Raw genomic sequence first — 21,877 nt, 5'->3', positions numbered from 1 at the left:
CCTTGTGCACCCAGTGCTGAATAAACATACCTACTCAACAACCTTGCTGGTTGTGGAGTCTCTACTCTGCATGTCACTTAGTCCTATGCAACGAATACACTTTCTCATAGAGCGGGTACACGTAATTTGAACTCCAATTAGATAAAACTTGTGATCAAGAGAAAAAATTCTAAATTAAGGCAAATCAGTATTTTGTTTTACAAACAGGAGAGAACTCCTTTTTACACAGGGTAGCATCTGCCACTGCTCTCGAAACAGCAGCCAGTTGTGGGATCTGCATCCTTGCTGCTGCCCCAAGGAATGACGGGGAGATGAGACAAAGCACAACAAATGACCCGCGGCTGGGGAAGCTGTGGGAACTACAGTGTTCCTCAGGAAAACTTGCCACTGCAAAATTGCCTGTTGACAGCTGCATCCCTTCCAGTCTCACTCATACAGGCCTCCTCCAGCTACTGTGCCTTGACTGTTAGAAGATGGGAACTGCCAGATCACAATCTATTTTTGTCTTACAGGCTTTAACTGAACGTTAAAAAAAGCTATAGTGATGAAAAGCCAAAATCTTGTGTGACCTGAAAGAACACAGCAAAGCTAACTGATCCCTTACTGTCTCTGCTCTCAGTTAACTAAAGTCATGTCACCAAAGGAATCCTAGAACAGAATTTTCTCAGCAAGCAAGTTATAAGAATCAGTATTAAGACATGATTGTTTTCAGCTCCTACTTCCCAGGTTGTATCCTGCTGTTCTGGTTTCCAGAACAGCAGGATACAACCTGCCAGACTTCATAAGTTTTGCTGGTCTGAATAAAGAACAAATGTAACATTTGGAAAAGCATAAAACACAAAGAAAGTGCTAGGGTTTGCAGAACTATTTCTATATGGCATCTGGCTGTCTTTGCAAAATGTTTGACATGAAGTCTGCAGCTGAATAAAATTCAGTTTATTGTTCTATGGAAAGCCTCACATGAAGTTATTTTAAAAGAAGGCAATTATTAATTAGTCCTAATGAGGATACAATTTGCTTTCAGCAGATTTGTTTTATTGAAAACAGCAGAAACAATTGAGCTGAACAACAAAACAAGTTGCAATTAGAAGATGAATGTCCACCGGACCTAGAGCAACATATGTAGGTGACAGCTAATGACAAATTAATCTACATTTCCCATATTAAATTTTGATCATAACGTAGAGCATGGAAGAGGAATGGTATGTATTCTACCAGACTTGAACTTCTCAACCAAAAACTGATAGAGAAAAAATGCTCAGAGCTACTTTTATTCCTTGACAACTCTATTAAGAGCCACAACACATCTAGGAACTGCAGCAGCAGATCTGGGAGGGAATTACAAGACTGTTACCTCTCTGATGAGCTGAGGAGTCAAAAGCATTCAAAGAGTGAACTCAGTGCTATGTTTTGAGAGGATCTGGGTCAATGGACCACTGTTATAGACACAAATGCTAATTCCTGAACTGTTGAACACTACTGTCACCAAAAATCAGGGAGAAAATAAAACCCTCTAGCACTCTATTTGAAATTATAGAGAATCAGGCATTAGTTTATTTTCTGGCCAGGATGTGCCAAGGCAAATATTTCAAGCACACATTTTTTTGCAGGATTTCCCCCCAAACTTTTTACAGTCAAAACCCATAGAGGTGCACTGTTTCAAAGTTCATTGGTCCAGAGTTGAGCAACCCCAGTATTCAGTTTCCCATTAGATTCAAATCTCCTCACCTCTGATGTTAATTAGGTCTTCATTCTTCGATTTTCTTATTAGTTTTTTCCAGACCAGATGTCTCTAATTCTTCCAGAGGAGGCATCTATGAGTAGATATTTGTAGACAGTCTCTGATGTTCCATTCATGTTCCATTTATGACCTTTTATCTTTCTGGGTAACTTTGGGATAATTCCAGTCTGTCGGTATGTTAAGCTCATCTCCTTAGAGTGATTCTACATCTCTTGAAACAACTAAAGAAAATTCCTTTCCCCAAGGCAAAGTCAACTCAAGCCTAACTGGAGAGACAAAATAAAAATTTAAAAGTTATATTGTTTCCAACAATACATATTACACAACTGAGATATACCTTCAGACAAAATCAGACAACCCAAATTTCTTACTATGCTGAAAATTTGCTATTCAGGTTTGCCTGCTGCTATCGATATAGCTCAGCATGTAACAGTGAGATAGCACAAGTCACAGTGGCAGATAAAAGAAAGAGGACATGCTCTTTGTGCAATCCCTATGCCTCCCTTCTGTACTGTACTTCTGACTACAAACTGGGCAGACAACAGGGCAAAAACTCTCCAAAGCCAGTCAACTGGGTTATAGATGAGTAATGTGATTGGCTCTCACAATTAAGGGACGAATATTATGTGTATGTTGAGAGAAGTTTTATAGATGTATAGTTATGTTATTGTGATGTGTTGTCCCCACAGTCCTCTTTCCCTTCTCTTTGTATTGTTGTCACTGGATGGCCTTGGTAGCCGGGGCATTGGGGGAGAGGGCAGGCTTGTTACTAGGAGGTGCAGTATGGCAACACCTGGCCTCCAATGAAGTTGCAAGAAAGTGATCTCCACCAATGGATGGAAGAGAAGGAGTTGACTGACAAGACTTTGGGAAGGGCCAGGGTACAAAACAGGGAGCATCGATGTTGTAGATGAGCACATGATGGTTTAATTCCATGGTCTCAGCGCTGTAAATTTTTCCTTATTCAGTCTTTTGTTGTATTTTGTTAAGGTTTAATAAACCTTTGAAATTTTTAAAATGAGTGTCGTTTCCCACAACTCATCGCCTCTCCCTTGCTAGGCAAAGGAGTTATTGCCTTGTGCCCATCTAATAAAGCAAGGATAAAGAATAATATTGTGTAATACTTCTAAATCCACAGTTCTAAGTTCACTTTGTGTTGTGAGTTTGTTTGGTTTTATGAGTTTTGTGAGTTGGGTTTTTTCGTGATAGTGGTTAGATTTTTTTTAAAAAACATTGAGGGCTGCTGTACCTGCAGTAACGTTATTAAGAACTGATTATACATACAAGATCCAGACTGAGAAAGCACATATGCACTTACTGTCTGAGTGAAAATCATGCCGCTTTTCTCTGACAGCAGTGTGTGCCCACAGACAGTTGGATGCAGCAAACAGTTAAGAATCCTCTTTAACTTCAGTCTCAAGACACAGTAATTATAGAGTTCTCAGTGACTTCGAAGAGGAATAACAGCAATTTTGCTTTACTGCAGGTATGACATGTCTAGGGGAGGCTCACCACAGAACAGTCTTCCACTACTTTCCACTCAGGGAGTCATCACAACTTCACAACCACCATGCTGTGAAGTTGGAAGCTAAACAAACCATTCAAAATTCATGGTAAAGTATCTGTGTAAAATGTTCTGAGGACACTCTCAACCCTCATGCAATTGGTGAGTTAACAGCAAATCCAGCAGACAGTTTGTTAATGTAGCTACTTTAAAGGAAGCAGTCAGTCCTCAAATTTGCCTGTGTTTGATATAGGCATGCCAACATTTAGCACCTTGAGCTCTTGACTTGTATAATTTTCAGTATGTGACTGTTCTTTGTTCAAGAGCCACAGCTTCTTTTTGTGAAGGCCATTAAATATGACAATGTACTACACTATGAATATGTTTCAGTTAGGAAGGGGATGCTAATCACTTTGCAGGGTTCTCTGAAGACACAAACAACTGTGCTCATTTCACAGCTCAGTGATTCTTTAAAAGCATTAGAGAGTCCTGGAAATAAAATGACAATATTTATTACATTGTCTTTATCTTATAGCCAGTGAATTTTTCTTATGCCCTAATGTGAAAACAACCCTTATGGATGATCAACTTAAAAGAACTGAATAAGGAGTTCTGAGCAACTGAAAGATACAGCTTCTTTATTTTTTTTCCCTTTCCCCCCCTTCTAACTGTTTTTTACATTAGAGTCAAAAAGGAGTTCAGAATTTGAAAAACATAACCTCTGTTTGACTGCAGACATTATTTATATAATCTGACTCAGATTTCCAACAAGAACCCCCTGTTACACAGGGCAGCCTAATGTTGAACAGGTCACCTGCAAACACTGAGTAAGTTTGATTTTGTGACATCACAAGAAAAAATTGTTCAGTAGCATGTGGGGTCAAACCAGACTTTCTTGAAATTTCAGCATCCCATCAAAGTCAGATGGATTCCTTGGGAGGGTTAAACACCCTCTGGATGAATATGCCCCTGCAATAGCCAGCCATGAGGAGCAGAAGGGGCTGGAACAAAGCTCTCTGAGATACAGATGGTGCCCAAAGGACAACAGCGAGTACTCACTGCAGAGCAGTACATCAAATAAACACCAGAAGCACCTGTTCCGTGCCACTGTTGAAATGTTTATAGTCTCCTTATACTTTTGTTTACAAAGCAAAAGCTACAATCCTTGTATGCTTACGTTTTACACAATGTCTCTTTCAGAGCCATGTACCTTCTTTCACATGATTTTTCTTATGTTATCACTCTACAGGGAAAATAAATCCCCAGAAATATATCTTATTTCCCTTTAATTTTTCAGATAGCTACTTGCAGTTCTGGAGGCTGGCAATTTTGAGTGCAGCTACTTCAGTAATTTACAGATATGGCAAGATTTTCCAAGTTGAGGCATTGCTCATTTTTAAACACTTAGGGAAACTATCACTGAAATGAAATCTATTTTGGCCATTGGGGTTAAGGTGTACATGGAGAGGAGACAGAGGACAAACCTTGACTTTGAAGACTCATGAATTTCATTCAGCACAGCTTACCTTATATTTTACTTTGGACTCTGAATCACAGAACCCAAAAATCACTTACAATGAATTCCTCATTAAAAGCCTGACTATTCCTTGAGCCAGCAGAGACTGCCACCTTGAAATATCCAGTCTTGATTACTAAGCATTAAAAATTATAAAAACTCCATTCAACCAGATCATGTTTTATCCAGAAATAAGTTTTATTCATATGACTCTTTTTTCCTAACTTCAAATGTCATTTTTAAAATTTATCTACATTACTTCTCAAGTATTATAAATTACTATGATCATAAGTCTTTCCAATCTAGATGATAGTAGCAGACTTCCTCTAATTTAGCTGTAAATTTCTATTAGACAGTTATCTAAATCCAGGTTAGCTTTGTGTGCTCTCTTCTGCATCTGTAATAATACTGAAGGAGATTAATCAGTTATCTTTAGACAGCATGAACATTCTGAGCTTGTCAACTTCAAATATTTTATCAAAGCAAGTTTAGAAGAACAGCTTAAACTGAAACAGCTAATTATGATATACCTACAGTGGGAAAGGAGGGGCAAATACCCTACCCTTCCTTGCAGTTCTCTCCTAATGATTCTACTAGATTAACTCGTTTAAATTCCTTTAGACTCCCAGTAACAGAGTTTCAAAAAAAAAAAAATCTCTTTTCTGAAGCTCTGTGCTAGGAGTTATCTGTTTATATGTCCCAGAAATAGGCTTGGCTTTTTGGCTAGAGGAACATGACTAGACTAGACACTAATGCACCTATGGCATGATGGATGTTCTTATCTATAAGGCTCTGATATACAATCAGAATTGTAGTACCTGTTGCATCCAAACTCACTGAAAATAGTGGCAATAAAGCATTCCCACACAGCTGGTAATGGCTCAGGTTATTAAGAATCAATACCACTAGTCATCAATACAGTTCAATTCCTTAAATCTTACCCGAAAGATCTGTCAGATTTCTAAACTAGAAGAGTTGTACAAATGGAGTAGGCCCATAGTTTAACACAAATCCACCAGAATGCATTGTAAAGGAGCTCTAGCATATAAGAAAGCTCAGTCTTAGTATTGTGACTTCCTGGTTTCCAGCAATTAATTTCCAAAAGGACAGTGCTTTTCATACCTTACCATTTATGGTTACAAAAGGTTTGTAAGAGGGGAATTAAGTTAGGAGTTCAGCCACAGCAAAGCAAACCCAGCGACGTACAGGAAAGGAAAAAAAAAAAAAAAGTCTGTCATGTAACAGACTTTTTTCATCAGAGAAAGCAGCATTTAATCAAAAACTGTAAGTATATTTCTAAACAACTCTTTTTCCTTGAGAGCATATGATAGCTTTGTGTTTTTAAAAGTACAGTGTTTTGGGAAGCAAAAGGCTTTTTGTATCTGCAGCAGTATGGAGGACAGGGCAGATAGCTTTTCTGTAGCATGCAGACTTAGTTATCTTTTTTTGTAACTGGATGCAATCTGATCATTCTTCACAACTGTTAGCAAAGGTAACAATAATATTTTCATAAATTAAGAGCCTGTAGCTCATATAAGACCGTAGTTCTTATTCATTTTAATGGTAAATGCACTTTTGCTCTTAGAAGTTTCATGGCTTTGGGTTTTCAGCATTACTCTGGAGGTTGTGCTTACCTACCCCTAAGTTAGAGAGAAACCAGGCACATGAACTCTTGAAGGCGTCTCAAAAATCTGGTCTTAAACTGGTTCCTTCTGTGCAGCCCTCTACAGCACAGAATGAAAGGAAAAAGTATTCAAGTACTCCAGAAAGATTTCAGAACAGCTGAACTAAGCAAGTAACTTCTGTCTTCTTTTTTCTTTTTTTAAGAAAAAAAAAAGTTTAAAAGCTAATAGAATTAGTCCTAGACAACTGCATATGTTTTTAGACAATTAAAAATCCAACTTCTTTAATTCACTCTAGTGGCACATCTGGTAAACAGTTCAGTAATAAAGCAAAATTATACAGCATATTTCATAAAATAAACATTGTATCATGTTACACAGACAAAATATTGCTGTTTTGGATTTCCAACACAACTACATGAGATACTTTTCTGTGCACTTTTTCATTGAGGCTCAGCATCACCTCATTCTGTAACATACAGTATTTGTGGTCCCAGACACACAGAAAGCTTATTAAGTAATGAAAAAATTGGTGTTCCCCATTCACAGCACTTCCCCACTACCAGCAAGAAATGCCTGTAACTGCTAGAGACTGGGGAAAGGGAAAGAAAGTGCTAACAGAAATGCAGTTTTGACTACAGCCTGTTGTAAGTGGTGGAGATGAAAAAATGATGAGCGTAGGATTGAAACAGGAAGGAAGAATCAAGCAGTGTTGAAGTACCCATGGAAACACAGATAAGCAAGTGCCAATGATCAAACTAACTCTATCTAGAGAGAGTCCTAAGTATGTAAATATGAGTGCTGTTCCAGTAACATAACCAGTACAGAGCTCATATTTATAAATCTAAAACTTTTGCCTACTGGTTCTCACAAAAAACATTTGGGCCAGTAAACTGTCCCTAAGTACTGTGCTCCTCTTACAAATCCAGCAAAGCTGGCAATTTTTATTTCGTCTATACAAGATGTTTTGAGAATAAAACAAGGTGGCTTAAGTTTGCATTTGACAGGGAAAACAAATGGCTGTTTTGCATGCAGAAGCAATACAGGCCAACAGGTACAGGCCTGTTTAAAAAGTCCTCATCACTGTAGAGATGTAGATGACTTCCATCACTCTTCTTGGTATGATGCTGTATTAGAACATAATGTTCATCTGAAAGCAATACATAAATATTCACTAAAGATTCACCATATAGTATGGGATAAATCAGCTCAAAGAAAAACCAAACCAAAAAACCACAACACTATCTCACTGTTAATATTGATTCCCAATTTAAATTCAGTAGAGGGATTTAGCAGCCTTTCTTCTGCAAGTGAGGTGAATTCATCAGTGCTACTCATACCTTACCAAAATTAAGAGCAGGTTAATAGCTTGAGAGAGAGGTCCCATCTGAGGTCACACCACTGGAAACTCCTCAAAAGATGAGAGAGGAGGAGGAGGTGGAGATTTCCTGCCAAGCATCAAATATTTTTCTAATTAAAATAGGGGACTATTCAAAACCTGAGCGGATGGCATCCCTAAGATCATCACTAGCACCTATGAATGCAATTATTATACATTGAAAATGCATAGCTAATGAACTGTATAATTTAACTGGATTGAAGAAGATTAGGCAGAGGGAACATTATCAAAACATTTGCAGATTATACATTCCTAATAGGTATGGAACCACCACATAAAATCTGCAGTACAAAAATACATTTACATTTTCTCTTGAAGGCTGGACTAAGCCTTGCTTTCTACACTTCAACATCTTCCAGTTCAATTTTACTCAGAGTTCCTGGGTAAATCAATTTTTCTGCAGTGTTTAATTTAAAAAGATTTAATGGTTTCATCAGAGGAAACACTAAACCAGCTATTTCAATGCTCCTTCTAATATACATAGACAGAGCAAGGAGACAAGATACTTGTAATCAGAAAATAAATTAACCATTAAAACAATGAATAAATTCCAAGGAAATGTGGTTTTCTGTATGTATGCAACTTTGCTTTGTCTTGAGAGCCAGAAAATTAAGTATTTTCAGCAGTAGTACGTAGGAATGTTTATGTAAGAAAGAAAAAAAAAAGCATATGGGTTTCTTTTGCAGCCCTGTGTTTCCTCTTAAATTCTTCTGTACATGCATGAAATAGTGTTACATGTTTTTTCTGGTCTTCTACATTTGAAAGCAGAAAAAAATGCACCAGAAAATGTGTATTTCCATTTTAGGGACCACATTTACAACAGCAACACAACAATTATGTAAGCACCCCTGTTTTACATTGCCTGAAGACCTAGCTGGTTATTTTTTATGCTTATTTTTAGATTAATCTTCCTTGTTAATATTCTCTGCATAATGTACATGTCCTTATTCCCTTTGGGGTGAAGCAGTTATCTGAACTGGGTGAACATAGGCAAACAGCATCACTTAGCAGCCCTTGCAGAGAGCCAGGGTTAGGCAGTCTGTCTGGTGTAAGGATGAGGAACAACGCTGCATTTAACCTCTGGGCCACTTAAGAAAAATTTCCTATTAACACATACAAGTTCCTTTTGTGTCTTAAAGAGATGGTCTGCTAGTTTTAGATTATTAGGAGGAGGAGTTTAGTGGTACATCCACTGCATATGTGGCTGGCATTCAAGCAGACTTTTGAAGCAATTAGATTTCTTATTAATTCTTCGGTTAATAGTCCCACAGTTCTTGTTTTCCATGTAACAAGGGGGTTGATTCACCCATTGTTTCTCAATGTAAATGGGACAGCTCCATAAATATTATGGTTTATCAAAATTCAATACGTTAACAGCTCTAGGACACTATAAGTTTTCCACAAGTCACAGTGGCAGTACCAGCCTTTCATTTTTTTCAATTTCTCACAGAAAATTAAAGATTAATCATTATTACTGTATGTAAGAATTTCTAATTAATTACACAAGTTTTCACTGATCTATCATTATCTCCCCACCATGGCATAAGGACCTGCTACTTCAGTACCATTTGGTCTCAGGGCCTGTGCTCCAGGCCTGATAATGTTCCCTTATTCCACTTCCCTCTGACCAAGCTGCACATTATGTAAAGGAGAGCCAGTTTAATAACAATTGGTATTAAGGTACTGTGTTGCACAGTATTCTGATATTTTAAGTACTTTGGAATTCCTTAAGTTTTTTATTTCCCATTTTCCAAACTAAAACAAATGATGGCAGCTTTTAAGGAACAGTCACTGACACTTACTGTGCAAGTTTCCTTGCTGCACACACCTCTCCACATATTTACATGTGAATATGCAGGCGCAGCACAAGTCTGCTGGGAGCATTTGATACCAGATGTTCTACCTATAGCCCCACTAACCAAGCAAAACACAGTACAACCTTACTTAAGGGCATTAGTTCAACTTCTGTATTAAACTCAAACGACAGTAAACAAGGAAAGATCATCTATGGCAATTTTCAAATTGAGATACTTCTTATAGTGCCAGTGAATTATATGTGATGATCAGAAAAACAACTCCTTTCAAAATGCTGTATGCAAAATTCACAGTGGATGTGGATGTTTTATTTAAAATGGACTTAAATATGAAAGTGGACACAATTCAGTATTCTAAAAATAACTCAGTTTCTAGGAACACCTAAAAACAGCCTTCCACTTTGGTATCAAATACTACCAACTTCAAAATATATTCTTAAAATCTGCAACTAGCCACAAGTTCTGTTAAATGACCAAAGGTGTTTTACTGTTCACAGATTTTTTTTTTTTTTTTAATTGCTAAGAGAACTAACATTCAGGTGTTATAGCAGTCTAAAAATAGCAAGATGTTAATTTTCAAATATCTTTTTCCTTTGGTCATTAAACAGTCAAAGTGAGGCACTTTTACCAGGAAAAACCAGAAATAGCAGGAAAGGAAAGAACATTCAGAATATATTTCCATTCATCCCTTTAAGAGCTGATGCTCATAGCTTTGAGGGCTATCTCATCTTTCACCAAATTCAGCATGGTCCCCTACTTGCAGTTACCACAGCTCTGCCAGCCTGTAGCAGCTGGAGAACATATGCTCACAGATAACCTGAAAAGCCTATTTGCCAACTTTGGTTTGTACTTATCTTACACTGTATATAAATCTAAGTCTGAACACAGGCGGATTTTCGCAGGAGCTGTGCCATCCTGAAGGCCAGCCAGTAAGGATGAACACTAAAAAGTTGCACACACCTGAAGCTAAAATCCTGAAAAAGCACTGCCTAAGGCTGTGCACAACAGAAAGAAAAACTAATTTGGCATGCATGTCTTTTTTTTTCTCCTTTTGCTCTGCTTTCCTCACTTATCTCCAAAAACCCCACACAAATCTTGGCAGTCTTGTCATTTCCATAAAAACAGCTTTTGCCATGTTCTCATGAAAAAACAAAACCCCACACACCAGCAATCACAGCTGTCAGAGCAGCAGATACTGGAGATGGGTGAACTTGCAGTGAAAGTTCTGGACTATTTCTATAGAAATCTATACATCACTCCTAATTATTCAATGGCATATGGATTCATGGCAATAATTTTCAGGTTCTCTTCAATGAAACATTATGGGTTGTTAATGGTGGATCATTTAAAATGCTTTTTGTCAAAGTAGTGGAGGAGCTAATGCCAGTCAGTTCCGAGCTCAGGATCAGACAACTCTGGCCAGGAGTTAGTTCCCCATAGTTACACCAACACTCCTTGGACAGCAGATTTGGAGCACTTCTGAATTGACAAAGCCAAGCAAACATGCAGAAGTCAGAAATCTCAAATGCTAAATTTTTAATTATTTCAGTTCTTTTGAAATAAGACAACACCATTTCAAACTACTCCAGAAGAAAAGGCATACTGTAAAAAGGTTTCTACTCTGGGAAGGTTTCCCTTCATGCAGCCTTTAGCCTAACTCTAACTTCAGAGAAGCAGCAACATAAAACAGACTGAATTAGGTCTGAGGACAATTGGAATGTTAACAGAATTCTCCCCAGAAGTTATCAGGTTTTCCTACCTAGTCTCCTGGCTTACACACACACACGCACACTTCTTAAGGTACTACACAATAAATTTAAAAAGTAAAAGAAGAGTCTAATGATAACAAAAAACACAGCAAGTTTGGTTGGATTTTTTTGAGTTCTAGTTTTTGCAAAAATGGGGCTGTTCTGCCACTGATTATATTTCAGAAACTTGTTACATAACTACAATAACTGTCATATTTTACCTTTCTTTTCTGTATTCTATTTTACACCACAGAGAGGTTGTTCAAGTTTCACAACACTAAATCATGCTGGGAAAGAAGTTGGTGACTGCACAAAAACGAGGGGAGACAAGAGCCCTCTGCCTGGGACTGGGAATGGTTGCATGCTCCATGATGATGTACTTTTTTATTGGGATCACCATTGTACCATTTTACACTAAGAGGTAATAAGAGCCATTTGTTTATGAAACAAAGCTATTAGCATCATATACAATAATTAAAACAGTGATAAAATATACATAAGTACATTGTACAATAGACAAAGTGCTCTCAAAGAGCTCAAAAGGATTTAAAACAGAAGAGGAAAAAAGTGTGGCAAGAATTCATCAGGCACAAGTGAGCACAAAAAAGAGGAAATTATTCTCCTCAGGGATAAACAAAACAGACTAAATAAAACATTTGCTGTAGAATCAAAAAGCCAACCATGCTTATCAAAGCTTGACAATGAAAAGCCAAGTCTTACATAAATAGAAACAGTTAAAAAAGGCTCTTTCATGGGCAGGAGACAGTCTTGTTTAATAAAACTTGAGCAACAGAAGTCATGGTAAAATTGTTCACTCAAGAATCTGTATCTTCCAAATTAACCATCGTAAGAAACAAGCACCTTCAACAACCCACGCTGCCACACCAAATACTACAGAACGTAATGAACACTGAAGGAGTTATGAATGCCCACCCTTTTATTTAGTTTTGCGAGTTCTACCTACATACATAAAATCAATTTGCAAAATATCAAAATAACAAGACAAGGAGTGCAGCTCACTTGTTCATGTTTCAAGATGATGGCAGAGAAAGCAAGGACATCCACCTCATTCTTCTTGATAGAGCACCTTTAATCTCAAAACTATTAGAAATACATTCTCTTTAAAACAGCGTATTTCACATATTAATTTTTCTGCCTCCAGATTACATTACAAAAGATGCATGCATGTATCAAGAGTAGTTTCATATGAACTGGAGTGAGACTGTTTCTCAACTTTCTTTGACACCGAAGTGTGCTTCTGTGAGCAAAACTTAATGTGTTACCAATAACAGAAAAGTAACTCTTGAGTAAAAATTAACTTTTTCCAGAAAAAAACCTGCTACTTATTTATGCAAGAGGCCCCTGTAATAAAGAAAAAGAGAAGTGGGGAAAACAGATCTGAGTTCTGAGGCTTATTGAATGAAATCTGTCAAAATATTTCTGAGATATGACATGCACTGCATTGCAGGTATTTTCTACCAAATTTTAAAATCCATAGCAATATTTCTTTCTTGAATAACATGAAGCTGGTTACAGATGGAGAGGTCAGAATCTAACTGAAAACCACAGAATGCCTAAAAAACAACAGAAAAACCAGCAAAACCAGCAAAAATGCTTTCCTGAACTTATTCGTTACAGCAGCCCTTTTCCAGGTGCAGCCACAGACTCAGGGTGGGCACAGTTCATCACAGCAGGATGAAGCAGCTATGAACTTCAGCCAAGCCAGCACACACAGATGTATTTTAACATGCAACTTGCAACAGATGCTTCTGATGAGCTTCAAAGGAATACCTTTTGTTTTGTTTTTGTAGTGTTTGGACAACAGAAACTGTGTGCAAGGTACTCAAAGCCAACATCAAGGACAAAGTTTTCTGCCCAAATAGCAAAGGCTCAGAGGATGAGGAAATCTTTCCTTATCCCTGTCTACAGGTGTGGGTTAATCTGACGGCCTCAGGACAGGAAGTGATGCTCTACCAGACTGAAGATACATTGGAAAGAAATCCTAAGGTACTTGCAACATAGATTGCATACTCATTCTTTGCTACTATCTAACACCTTTGAGGAGAAGGGCTGATAGTTTTTAAACCAAGCAGCACAATAAAAGCAGGAGTCACTCATGTGTTACATGTTAAAGTCTGGGCTTAAACCAAGGCAATTTTAAAACATTCCAGAAATGACAGTTTTTAAATTTTCTTTTAAATATTACATTAAATATTAAGTTAATACTTTTAAAGGAATTACACCAATATGAATATACAACACCTATGAACATTTTAAAATATGTAAGTCTCCAGTTGAAGACCCATTGTAACAAATGGTTTATAAGCTGCGGCTTGCTCAGTTCCTTGTTGAATTAGCACGAGAGACATCAAGTTTAGAACCATCCAAAGTAAGAGCACAAATCCCAGTTTTACTTGTTTTTTTAGGTGTATATTATGAAGCAGGGAATAAAGGAGAAAATTGCAAAATTATGCACATTTTAGACAGAAAGAAGAAACAAATAATTGAAAATTCAGATCTTGGATGCCCAAGACTGAAGTACTTTCAGAATTCACAACAAACATGCTCAGATTAAAAGTGCACAGCATTTATATAGATTAGAACTTCCCACAGTGCAAACCTAATAGCATAAAACACTTCAGCAGAAGAGCATTTTTCTAGCTAATGCCTGTCTTTGTAATGACTGTCTCAGGGAAAGCTACATGCAATGAAGGAGCAAACAGAAATTACCAACCATAGATGGAAACAAGAGCCTTGTTCACTGCAAAAGAAGGCAACTTCTTCATGTCCTATCTACTTGCATTAATGCAAGTAAAATTTTCAGGTCAGGAACCATCCCTGCTTTTGCCTTGGCCATTCCAGTACATTCAAGCATTATTATATACACAAAACAGTACTGAAGGAAAAAAAGTTTATGAACAACAACAAAAACCAACAAAAAATTACTGCTTCAAAGTCTATTTCCACTGAAAACTAAATAACTCTGAATTATTACTACAAGTCAAAATAGTTTTGTTTAACAAAGACAAGCAGGAAGCCTCCAACATCCATGCTTGTATTTTCCTACTAGTTACAACCAGAGGTGTGCAGTGAAACAACTTCATTCTTGTGCACACTGACAAGCCAGTGTGAATTTCTGCACAACAAACACTTTCCCACTGTGACAGTGCCTAGAAGCTCTGTTAGGAACTGGAGTTTGGCACTGTAATAAAGAAGTGACAGTGTCAAGGACTGAAGGGGTTTTTGAGCATGTATGTTAGTGGTTTCCAACAATGTAACTCCAATCTGTAAATCTGCAGACTGGGGGCATAGACATACTGATGGAAACAGGGAAGAATGACATGGCAAATGGACATAATGAAACCAAGACAATCTCCAGGGATGCCAAACCACAGAAGGTTTTGTCAGTACTAACATTACTTTTTCACTCAATCTGACTTAAGTAAAAACTTTTTATTGGAGTATTTGTCATAGTGAATCACCTTGATTTCTTATTTCAGTGCTCATATGTCCCAGAGAAGTTGGAGAACTCTAAAGAAGTTAAAGCACGAATAGAAACAATTGCAAGCAATTTCAAAAAATACCAGACTTTCCCGTGCTACTATGACCCAGGAGGAACACAGACCAACGCTATTTTAAGCAGACTTTATCCTGAAAAAGGTCTCCTCTTTGCTTTCCTCTGGCCTACACTCATGTTTACTGGTGGATGTCTGATTATTGTTCTGGTAAAAATTAGTCAGTATGTTTCTGTTCTTTCTGCTTGGCAGTAAAAAATACATATTTAGCATAGATTGTTGAGATTGTTGGAAGATATTAAGACACATTTGTTCTGCCTCTCTTATTGGCATTTTGTTACTCTTAATATACCAGGTGTTGATTCAAGAGCAGGCATTGCAAAAAATTGAACAGCAACCTCTATGGATGGCAATCCATTACAAAAGGACAAAATATAAAACTGATTCCCAGGAATGCCTGAAAATACCTCATAAGCACACAGACTTAGTAAGTCTATTGTTTCCTTGGGCTTTAGGAGGTAGAGCTGCTTTACAAAGCTACAATTCACTTTTACTACTAAACTCTTCTTCCATGTTTCAGATGGGGTGCTAATTTTCTGTCTGGTTGAAATCACTTGGTGCCACATCCATATACATCATCACTGGCAGACACACTCTTTATACCCTTATACACCAATACGGTATGTTCTCAAGGCATACTCATCTGTTGAGAAAAGTAGCTTTGTTATGGTGCAAAAAGGTGTATTTTTTATTATGGATCTCTCTGCTTTTGGGAAGGGAGAAAGCCCCTTAAAACAAAAATACACATACACAGATTTTACAAAATTTGCACTGTAATTATCTGACACCTATTGTATATAAAGAAATATATGCATAAATTACAGGGTATAGTAAAGAAGCCTATACTAAAAGTCTGTTTTTCTATTTAACTCAAATCTTAGCCTTGCCTTATTTGAGACAAGTGTCCCACTCAAGGAAGGCTACCTGGCTGCCATTTGCATAGATTATAAAACTGATACAAAAAGGAAGTTATGATATAAAGAATGTAGTGTCCTGGTTCTAGACAAGACAGGTCTAATTTTTGCAGGAGCCAGGAGGGGGCATGGCCAGGATCCAGAGGTTATCCTGTAGCACTTCACCTCATTTTTTGGGAAATGGCTGCCTGCCAGCTCAGTTAGCACGGCAGAGGGAATGGTCAGGTATTGTTGGGGGTGAGAACTCGGGTGCAAACCATTTCTCGTACACTCTTTTATTAGTATTGTTGCTGTTACTGTTCATTGTCTGTTCCCAGTAAATTGTTCTTATTGCAACCCATGATCTTTGCCTTTTGTGCCTCTAGTTCTTCTCTCCAGATCATCAAAGTGGGGAAGAGGAGAGAGGAGCGAGCAAGCAACTCGTGGTTTGCAGTGTTTCCGACTGAGGAATACCATTCTTAAACCACAACAAGTAAAATACATCTTAATAAATACAGCAAGCCAAAGTAACCACAGACGTTTACATGCCTAGCACCAAGATATTTCACAAAAGAGATACATTTGTTTCCAGAGCCGAGACTTCTAGGAATGCTCTGATGCATGAAGAGAGACATTTTCTGTTCTCTGAAAAGAACTGTTTGTCTCAGCCAAATTTCAAATTACCATTGGACACAGGTGGAACATGAGATACTTTCTGCCTACTGTATTTGACTGTTATCTGGTACAAAACTGGTGCAAGCTTTTTCACCACACGGTTGAACCAGTAAGAGCTATCATTCACAGGGAAGTTTCAGGGCTTAGATACAAATTTAATTACATTACAGTTTAATTATTTTCATTGATGTGGTACAATTCTGTATTATTTATTGTAAGAAAGGCTGACATATTAACCCAGCACATGAATTCTCCAACATTACTAACAAAACAATGTCAGAGTTTGCTTTTCACTATGATCAGCAAATGAAAGGAAGTGACTGCTAAATTTATTTTTTTTTAAAAGCTAACTCCCAGAAATTAATATAGGAGAACTATGTCCACAAGGAGGAAAGTACATCCTCACACCATACTTTTGCGACACGCATCAGAAGTTGTGTTTATTTACAACTCAAATCTCTCTCATTCCAGAAAAGTTCAGCTGGCACAGGTACAGCTGGTTTGGGTGACCAAATTGGATAGGAAAGGAAAAAGAACCTGCTTTGTTAGTTCATAAAAAGCTGAGGCAGAAGTGTAGTAAGTAGTTTTAAAGAGTCTCGAGATTGCAAAGTAGAACTTGCTCATGACTGGACTCAGTCCGCCAAATTTGTAACCCATCACTTTGCTCCCCGCCCAGCTCAGCAGAGATCTATGAAGGCTGGATGTTGCTGGCAGACCCTGTGTCTCCACACATTCAGCAGTGACTTGGGTTTGAAGAGCAGAAATTCGTGATCTTGCTGAGCTCAGAACTCAGCATGAAACATGAAGACCAGGAGTAACTGCTCTGAAATCTGCCCTTGGCTTCCCAAGGCTACCCCCTAGAGCCATATCCTCCTCACCTCCCTAATTATAGTTATCACTCTTAGTAGCAGATGAAAATTTATTCAGAATGAAACCTGAATAACAAACCTCCAGACATACCTCCGCCAAAAATAAAGCGAATCAAATGTTACATAAAAATGGTTATTTCCCTCCAACTCATACCCATTGCAAGTACCTAAAGAAAAACTTTCCACAAATTTTTTCCTCTAACAAAGTAAAACCTCCTATTTGGACAAGAAATATTCCATGTGTATGGCACTAGATAGTTTATTTAGTCATTAGTTTTACAGTGGATGTTTGATAATCTGCACTGATCACATGGTCTTCCCCCCAACTAAACCCTGCTGGTAGTGGTTTGTCCCAGGTTTACTCCTCCTCTCGCCCCTTCCTCACTTGTATCCCATTGGCTGTGGCCCCACTCCTCTGCCCCCCTTCCCCTGAGCTTAAATCTCCTGGGAGAAGACCCCCAAGTTCTCTTTTCCTGGGATTCGCCTGAATCCCAAGGTGAGTCCTATCTAAGAATAAAAACAGGGCTTTGGTCTCAAGAAGAGAGCGCCTCCATCTTTTGTTTTTGTCCTTGTAAAGGCTGCTAGGGTCCAGAGCTAGCCAGATTGGACCCGAATGGACCTGGGAGAAAACCAGCCATTTACAATTCCAAGTAAAAACAGCTGTGCAGAGAGAAAATCACACACAAATTGGGAAACTCCATTTTTCTGGATTCTTGCCAAACACAATTTCCTCTTTTGTTCGAAATAAATGGGATGTTAATGTGAAAAGCCAAATATTCTATTGCAGAAAACAAAATGTATAGACACCACAGAAAACTGTTTTTGTTTTAAAATGATGCTTTGCCCATGTGTAGAGTACTGGTTATTTTCTACATCTTTGAGATCTTAAAGTCAGATATTCTTTTTCCTTCACACTTTCACTTAACTTCAAAACCAAGTGTTTTTCCAGTGCATGAGGTTGATTAATTACTCTTTTGAGCCTCTCAATTTTTCTATTCTTTTTTCATCTACAAAAGTTATAATTCACTAGACTGAAGTTTTAATAACACACTCTATGCTTCTTACAAGCACCCAAGAGGCAGTATGACCTTTGGAGGTTTCTGTTTGGTTGGGTTTTTTAAAATATTGGATTACACTATAAAGTTTACAATAAATCTGATTAAAAATGCTATTTTTCTGAGATCCAGCAAAACACCTTCTATGAGAACAGCTTCCATACAAACAGTGACTACTGCAGTTACATAACTCACTTTCTCAAGGCAGAGTAGATGATCAAGGTATATATTAAGCATTAAAACGCCTGCCAGCAGAAAGGAAGCAGCAGCACAAGCAGCTGGAGATTAAATTCATCCTTGAAATCTGTTTGACTGTACGTAATTTTCACCAGTATTGATGCTGAGACTACAGGAATAGCGCTTGGGCTAAATGGAAGTTGTAAGGAACACAGGAAGAATGTGGACAGATTTTTATACACTGATGAATACTTTAGTTGCACAGGCCCTTTATATATCTATATGAATAACAGTGTTTTCCTGAAACTATTAAAAGTCCCATTATTCAAGTGCTGTGCACTCTTACAAGTAGTTTTTCTTCTTGATGCCAAATAAGACTTGGTCATGGTGATTGTGCTGGAAGATGAAAAAGAATGAAAGTTACAGCCCTATCATTGCGAAAACTAGCATTCCTCCTAGGCCAAAAAAAACCAACCCAAACTCCACCACCAAGAAAACAATTGCAAAAGTTTGTAAAAAGAAGCTGGTTTTCTGAATTAGCAAGATTCAGATTTCATCAACTTGCAATAAGATAATGTTTCTCCAACTTTGATGAGGCAGCAACAGGAGCTGAAAAGGAATCTACAGTGACTTGCTGAGAAGCCACCTGTGAATCCCTAGCTTGTCCTTGCTGTACCAAAACAACAGCAGGTACCTTCTGACTACCTCTGACAATTTTGAGTTCAGTATCCTGCTAATTTGTGCTATGTTATTACCTGGTCCTCAAAGCAGCAACAGGGCAGATACCATCGAGAAGACGCTGATCCTCAGAGATTCCTCACTCATATAAACCCATGGCACTTGACAACAAAATGCCTTCCAACTGGGTAACTGGAACTGTGTTTATTTTTTAATTCAGGGGATTTGAAGGGGGCAAAGGGAGACTTTGGTTAGTTTATTGGTTTTGATTTAGTTTTTAAAATTTCTTTGGGGTTTTTTGTTTGAGTTTTTTTAATAAGGAAATGAGGAAAAACTTTAACGAAATTTAGGGTCTCTAAACTATTCACTATTCAGAAGACACACAAAATAATTCAGAGAGATTACTTTTGGTAATTTTGATAATAGAAAGAAAATAGTATTTAGAGTTCACTGTGTTAACTCCAAATTTAAAAGCTGGCTTGAAGTTACAAAAATTCCTGTATTTCCACTAATACAGAAAAAAAATTCTAAGGATTGGTTTGAGGCAGTTACCTTTTGTAAGTCGGGGTTGTTCAGCCCTGAGAAGAGGAAGCCTTAGAGGGGAGAATTTAGACCCCCCCCCCCCTTTCAACACCTAAAGGGGCTTCCAGAGAATTGGATAGGGTAGGGTTAGAAAAGTGCCTGAAGCGACAGGACAAGAGGGAATGATTTCCTACTGCCAGAGGGCACAGTTAGATGGAATATTGGGAAGAAATTCCTCCCTGTGAAGGGAGGCCCTGGCACGGGTGTCCAGAGAAGCTGTGGCTACCCCTGGATCCCTGCAAGTATCCATGGCCAGGTTGGACACAGCTTGGAGAAACTTGGTCTAGTGGAAGGTGTCCCAGCCCAAAGCAGAGGGGTTGGAATGAGATGATCTTGAAGGTACTTCTAATACAAACTGCTCTGTGATTCCCTCTTCTAATTCTAGACAGATTTTCAGAAAGTGTCAGTATGCTAAATAGATTAATCTGCAAGTGAGGATTCTTGTAGTATACTTTGGGGCAGATTAGCTGGCCTGAGAACAAGACAACAATGCCCAAGTAACTGTAATGTTCCTGGCATTTTCTACTCTGTGATGTTTTAACATGCCACACTCAGAAGCCTGTTCCAGAATACACTGCCAGTATGAAGTAAATGCTCAGCACAAGGTTAGGAACTGCTTTATTATGTGAAGTGCTTTATTCCTCCCAAAATGGCCACCCCAGGGTCACCTCTGCATTTTTTGAAGGAATAGAGTTATTTTAAGAATGTCCTACTGACTGTGCTTTATGCACAGGACATCTACGCTTTGGTCTTAGTGTAGCAGACTTTACTAAAAGATTGGGTCTGTTACTGGAGGAGATGAAAAAAGTGAAGTGAAATTTTGGCTCAGATGTGAGCTGCTTATGTAAGCTGCTCAGAGTGCTGTGGCTCAGCCTGAAGCATTCGAAGCACCAGCTCAGGAATGCTGATCATCCCTTTTACAACACAGTGAGGAGAAATAATGGTATCAATTGTGCTGTTACTGCTGGCTTCAGCAGAAGCCTCAAGTATTTAACTGACTCACAGCTGACTTTCTGACTCTGTGGCAGCTTCAGGAGAGGGCTGCTGTGATACCTCATTTTGAGCATAGATCAAGGAGGCATTGAATGCAAGTGATCCAATCCCAGTCTTTGGCACATCTACCTCCAAGAAGTCACATGATAAACTGGTTTCAGAAAAGCACAAATCTGTCTGGTCTTTTTAATAGATAAAGCATCAGTTGCTTTTCCAGGGCATTTAAATACGCACTAGTATATTTAAATATATAACATATATAACTACAACTAGAGAAAAAATTGCAAATAGAAGAAAGATTACACTGAACTGGTGAGGCAAACTTGAGAGCAGGATTTAAGGCAATGGAATCCATAAACTGCAGGGATAATATCACACTATTGGTCTCATAAGTGAGGCTTAATATAAGAGGATAAAAAAACAGATGCTTCACCAGTAGATAGTAATACAAATATACGTAAAGAGTGTTAGCAACATGCTTGAATTACAGACTGTTGAAAAGGCCAAACTATTATACATGCTCCAAAATTATGATTATAAAATTTTGCTTAAAGATATTAGAAAATCCTAAATGGAGAGTAGTAAGGACAGCTAAAATGCATTTTATGTCAGAAAACATACAAATCTGGATGACAAAAGTGTTTTCTGGTGGGCTTTTTCCCCCAAACATTCTCTCACAACACTGTGCCCAAGAGCTGCTTTCCAAAGCATCAAGGTATTTTGCCTGGACCAAAAAGCACATGAACACTACAGAGATTCTGGAAATCTTCAATAGAAATACAAGAACCACAGCCTTCACCATAAAGGGCATGTAACACCCTCACCTATGTACTCCAATCTCATAAATATGCTCTTTCATGAATGAAAAATACTGCACAAATCTGTCAAAAATGAGTCTGAAATGCAAATAAGAGCTGAAACAGCTTTTAAAAAGACAACAAAACCCACAAAATAAACAAAAAAATAAACCCAAAAATCTACTGTTGGTGTTTGTAGGTGAGCAGCTTGACAATGGACAGCTTAGGTGAGTTTAAAG

The 21,877-nt window shown here is 38.0% G+C and overlaps 1 protein-coding gene across 2 annotated transcripts; it reads left to right on the top strand.

The window, feature by feature from the left end:
- Positions 1-5,938: 5,938 nt before the first annotated feature.
- LOC120497676 (putative calcium-activated potassium channel subunit beta) lies at positions 5,939-19,026 on the top strand. 2 transcript variants are annotated; one of them, XM_039699443.1, is made up of 5 exons: positions 5,939-6,045; positions 11,598-11,765; positions 13,156-13,351; positions 14,845-15,004; positions 16,199-19,026. In XM_039699443.1, the coding sequence occupies exons 2-5, from the start codon at positions 11,629-11,631 to the stop codon at positions 16,363-16,365; spliced, it is 660 nt and encodes a 219-aa protein (XP_039555377.1). In that variant the 5' UTR covers positions 5,939-6,045; positions 11,598-11,628; the 3' UTR covers positions 16,366-19,026. The 2 variants fall into 2 exon arrangements, with proteins under 2 accessions (XP_039555377.1, XP_039555376.1); XM_039699442.1 differs by lacking the exon at positions 16,199-19,026 and adding an exon at positions 15,440-16,174.
- Positions 19,027-21,877: the final 2,851 nt, after the last annotated feature.

The sequence above is a fragment of the Passer montanus genome, unplaced genomic scaffold, assembly GCF_014805655.1.
Source record: "Passer montanus isolate IOZ18808 unplaced genomic scaffold, ASM1480565v1 scaffold133, whole genome shotgun sequence".
NCBI lineage: Eukaryota > Metazoa > Chordata > Aves > Passeriformes > Passeridae > Passer > Passer montanus.
The sequence above is the reverse complement of the archived record's forward strand: the minus strand, read 5'-3'. Positions and strand labels throughout refer to the sequence as shown.